At 38.3% G+C, this 5122-nt stretch overlaps 1 protein-coding gene across 1 annotated transcript; it reads left to right on the forward strand.

Annotated features, from left to right (window-relative positions):
* Positions 1-1041: 1041 nt before the first annotated feature.
* LOC107276371 (GTPase activating protein 1) lies at positions 1042-4378 on the forward strand. Its single transcript, XM_015790280.3, has 3 exons — positions 1042-1464; positions 3616-3714; positions 3813-4378. The coding sequence occupies exons 1-3, from the start codon at positions 1333-1335 to the stop codon at positions 4137-4139; spliced, it is 558 nt and encodes a 185-aa protein (XP_015645766.1). The 5' UTR covers positions 1042-1332; the 3' UTR covers positions 4140-4378.
* The last annotated feature ends 744 nt before the right edge of the window (positions 4379-5122 follow it).

Raw genomic sequence — 5122 nt, forward strand, 5'->3', positions numbered from 1 at the left:
GTGAAACCTCCTGACAAGTTTAAGGACCGCTGGTGTATTTTACTCTTGTGGTTTTATCCATACGTGCTTGTGCTGCAGTCCATTTTGCTGGTGTAGTGATATTAGGGGGGCCATGCATTAGAGTTTTGGCTTTTAATTTGTACGAAATATGGTGAAGAACTTTAGATCTCTCTCTGTGGAGTATTGTATTAGCTGCAATAATTTCAAACTTTAGGGATCTCAATTCTTGTTTTGGCATTAGAAATTTGAACTGTGCACCTGTCATTTTGCTGGTTTCTTTTCCTCTCAGGGCAGGAGGATCATCCCCACTGACAACCAGAACACGGCGTCAGTATGCCTGACCAATCAATTAATGATGGATGCCACTGACAACCGGACCACGGCGTCTTCGACACCACCATGATTTCTGACTGGTTATTGGGTTAAGCTTCGTTATGTCATCTCCTAATTTTTTTATGTCCATGTTTGCTTAGAGCAAGTTTAATAGTATAGCCGACTACTAACTCTAATTCATCTATAGCTAATCTAATAACTCATTCATACAATAGTTACATACTACACTATTAATACCTGGTCCCACTTATCATACACACAGCGTGTCTTAGAGTCCGTGCTACAACTGGCTATAAATTTGTAGTCCGCTGCTCTTCTCTCTTTTTATTTATCTCCTTAAAATATGTTTGCAGCTGGCTTATAGTTTGCTATTGTACCTGCTCTTACGATGGTTTATCATTCTCCAGATCTATGAACTGGTTCTTGATCATTTGATCATCATGTGCTTGAAATTTTACACATTTGGTCCTGAGTCTGTATTAAATGTGTAAAATTTCAAGTGATAAGGTCTTCTCCAGTGTCATGATCAGTTTGCTGATCGTCACATTATCAATTAGTCCCCTTTAATTAATCCAAGCGTGAAGCATGCATGCTTACGTGGAACAATTAATTATATATAAGCCTTGCGGACTTGCACAAACAAAGATGTATATAGAGGCATAAGTACATAGTACTCCCTCCGTCAAAAAAAAAAAATAAACCCTGGATTTCCGTGTCCAACGTTTGACTGTCCGTCTTATTTAAAAAAAAATATGAAAAAAAAATTAAAAAATACAAGTCACGCATAAAGTATTAATCATGTTTTATCATCTAACAACAATGAAAATACTAATTATAAAAAAATTCATATAAAACGGACAATCAAAAGTTGGATACGAAAACCCAGGGTTTATCTTTTTTTTGGTCGGAGGGAGTATATAGTAGGAGTAGAGGAGCAAGACTAATTTGAGAGGACACAACTCTGAACTGTCTTACTCAAGCTCAGCAAGATAGATATCGATGGCAAAGGAGTGCGGCAGCAGCAGTGTGATCGTCGGGGTGGTGAAGGTGAAGGTGGTGCGAGGGACCAATCTTGCCGTCCGTGATGTCTTCAGCAGCGATCCCTACGTCGTCCTCAAGCTCGGCAACCAGGTGATCTCTTTCACTCTTTCGACCTGCTAATTAAGCTTGCTAGTACGTACTATTGCCGAGTTATTATTGAAGGCCTGTTCAGATTGTAATTAAAACAAACCTTACTAAAATTTGGTAATCTTGCTAAATACTGCATCAATTTAGTTTTTTACCAAACTCTAGTAAATACATAGAAAATCCTGTCAAAACTTGACAATATTACCAAATTAAAAAAATGGTATTGCTAAAATTTGGTAAGGTTTATTTTGGCTACAATTTGAACATGCCATAAGATTATTAAAAATTGCTCCGTATTTCGAACGAATTTGTACCAAATTAACTGAAATATGTTCAAATGGATCATCTGAAACCTCTGGGGTATAACATTAGCTAAGTGAAAGGAATTGATTTGCGAGATGTGCATACGTATACGTGCCATTAAAGATTTACTGGATTTAAAAAATAACATTACTATTCGACTATTCACAAACATGCCATTACAATTTCGATGAAACACCTTCCATGCCACGTTATACGCTGGAATCGCGTCTGTAGCCGTTTTTTGTGCACTGTATTTTCGTATGGACTGGAATGCCCCCAGCATATGTTGAAGAGGGACCTCATCTATTCGGTTTGACCAAACCGAGTCCCTGGAAATTAAATCACCACTCCCTGGAGTGGCCTCGGTACAGGGGCTATTATTCAAGTTGGACCATTGCAAATGCTCTTAGGTAGAGGCTTTATCATAACAATTTATGGTGTTCATCGATTGATTTGGACCAACTTAAGCTGCCGAATGGTGCGGTCGTGACTCGGTCAGAGCTAAAATATGTAGTTTTCGCTGCCAATGCATGCATTCATATTGGTTGCTTCAAATGCTTAATTAGTTGCATTATTATCTCATGACACATCGATGTGAATGTACTGACAACAATCAAGATAACTGCTACACGAGTTGGGAATTGAAAGATTAGTTACTGGAGTATATGGGTAATCACAAATGATGCGGCATTGACGTACATCGAGTTGGTTTTTTAGATAATGGAATAGAAAATCCTGGTATTTGCTCAATGAGTTACAACTAATTATTATAGAGTAGCATACAAAATAAAAAGTTTCTCACACAAAAAAGAAGACACCTACCAACCCAAGATAAGGAGTACACAATTATTGAATTCTGTTTGTGAATCTTCATCCAAAATTAGTAAACAGTTACATAACCATTGCCTCAAGATTACGACATCGAGTTGGTTTGGGGGCAAAAACTAATAGTTGGTGACAAACTACCTGTTTGGCGTGCAATTCGGTACGTAGAGAAATACGAAAATGCAGTCATATTGTTTAGCTATACGCGTAACAACAGTCATATCTTGGAAAGAGCAGTGTCATGAGTACTTCGAAAATTCTTACAACATCCTTGCCAACGAGGAACGAAGTTCTCAACCATTTAATTTAATTAATTAAAAATCATAGCAAATCAAGATTCAATCATAATTTTTTACGAGAAACAACAGGATTATTAAAATAAAATATAAAAAAATGATATTTACAATTTTATTTATGAAGGATTAAAAAAGAAAAGAATTTTGTGAACAAAGGATCGATTCAATCGTAAGTTCATAGTGTGCTGAATTAGTACGAGGGATGAGCGGATCTTTATAGTTCTGGCTTAGTTGTAGGCCAGAAGGCGACCGCTCTTGTATAGCGGCCGGGGGCCAGGTTGTGCTAGGTTTCAGTTGTGTGGAGCTGTCGTGATCAGTAGGTGGTTGGCTCATGGGTGCAGTTGCCTAGTTGGATGATTTTTTCTTGGTTCTTTTTTTTTATAGCTTCCAAGGCTTTAGTTATATATATATTTTTTCTAATTTGTCAATAGAATCTTCGGTCTGGTGTTGGTCGTTAAAAAAAAATGTGCCATATGTAACAAGTGATTATGGCATTGTATGTTTTGGATTGAGCGTATCGTTTATACATTAATTTTGCTATATATTTGTTGACAAATTTTCTCCTAAAAATTTGACTGATATAATTATAGTATAATCGTAATGTAATTGCACTGTAACTTACATATATCTATAATATAATGTAACATGTATGTAACTTTCATATAATTTTAAACCGTTAGATTTGTTTCAAGATTTATTTAAGTCACTGACAATGGAAACCTGACTGCAGGAGGTGAGAACTCGTACAGTGAGGAAAAACACCAATCCAGTGTGGAACGAGGACCTGACGCTCATCGTTCAAGATCTCAACCATCTCCTCGTCACTCTCGTTCGTACCTTCCAATCCTCCATCGATCGATCGATGTACTCCATTGTGTTCTCCTAGCTAGGCTAGAGATCAATTAATCTCCGCTTGCTTGCTTACAGGAGGTCTACGACCGTGACCCGTTCGTCGACGACCCCATGGGCGCGGCGTTCTTCGAGCTCCGGCCGCTGGTGGAGGCGGCCGCGGCGAGCAGCCGCCGCCGTACCCCCTCCGGCGTTGACAGTAAAGAGGACGGCACCGCCGTGGTCCCAAGGAGCGGGAGCTCCGTTGTGTGGTCGGCGTCGGAGGGGAAGGCGGCGCAGGGCCTGGTGCTGAGGCTCGCCGGCGTCGAGTCCGGCGAGGTGGAGCTGCAGCTGGAACTGGAATGGCACGGCGGCGCGGCTGGCGACACCTCAATGATCGATCGATTGATTGATCGTAACTCGTAAAGGCCTGAATTAAGACAGAATAAATCGACTGAGCTAGCTCAAGCTTGTAAGATCGAGTTCAGTCAGTACCTCTGGTTCGATCGAAAATTTAGTTTCTCGTTTCGATTTCAAGAAACAAAGCAGCTCAAGGATCTTGCATGCTTGTATTACTATTGAAGCGATTGTTGAGACAAGTTTGTCCAATGCTTTGTGATTTCTGGTAAATTGGATTATTAAAAGTTTTATCGCATGATTAGCTATATTTATAGCACCATCTTTTAAGAAAAAAAATAGGCTGTTCATTTTTTACATTCTAATTTACATACACATTATAAATACACTGTAAATTTTGTAAGTTTCAATATTTACATTTGTAATCTATACTAATAATATAAAAAAGATAGTAGTGGTGGCGAATATATCACTGCCACTCAATTATTATACGGTACCCATAAACAATAAGATAAAACTTTACATGGCCCGTATGCCTAACTCAACAGATACCTTCAAATTAATAGAAAAAATAGCGTGATGATGATATATTAAATAATAAAAATAATTTATATATACTAATCCGTTACGACACACATGTATTATGCTAATTTTTCTAATGCACAATGTATAAGAGAATTAGGATTGGAACTAATTTATTATTTACTTAAAAGATAAAAGAACTGATAGAAAAGATAGAGGCATACTTATACGTAGAACAGGGGAAAATTGACTAAAATTAAGTGAAAAATATAGCACCATAATTTTAACAATGATGTTACAATTTCACATAGTTGCCCAAGAATAAAAAAAGAGGGGGAAATATTGAGAGGGCCTCGGGCAGTCGGGCTATCTATGAGCTAGGCTAGGTCAAGGGCGACCCAGTGTGTGATATAAAGTTGGAATAAATCTATTTTGCCTCCCCAATCTCTTGATCCTGTATCGCTCCACCGCAAAGCCAGGTATAATGCCTCCACCATCTTCAATAATCAGTGCAAATTAACTTCTCGGTG

The sequence above is a fragment of the Oryza sativa genome, chromosome 7, assembly GCF_034140825.1.
Source record: "Oryza sativa Japonica Group chromosome 7, ASM3414082v1".
In the NCBI taxonomy this organism is placed as follows: domain Eukaryota; kingdom Viridiplantae; phylum Streptophyta; class Magnoliopsida; order Poales; family Poaceae; genus Oryza; species Oryza sativa.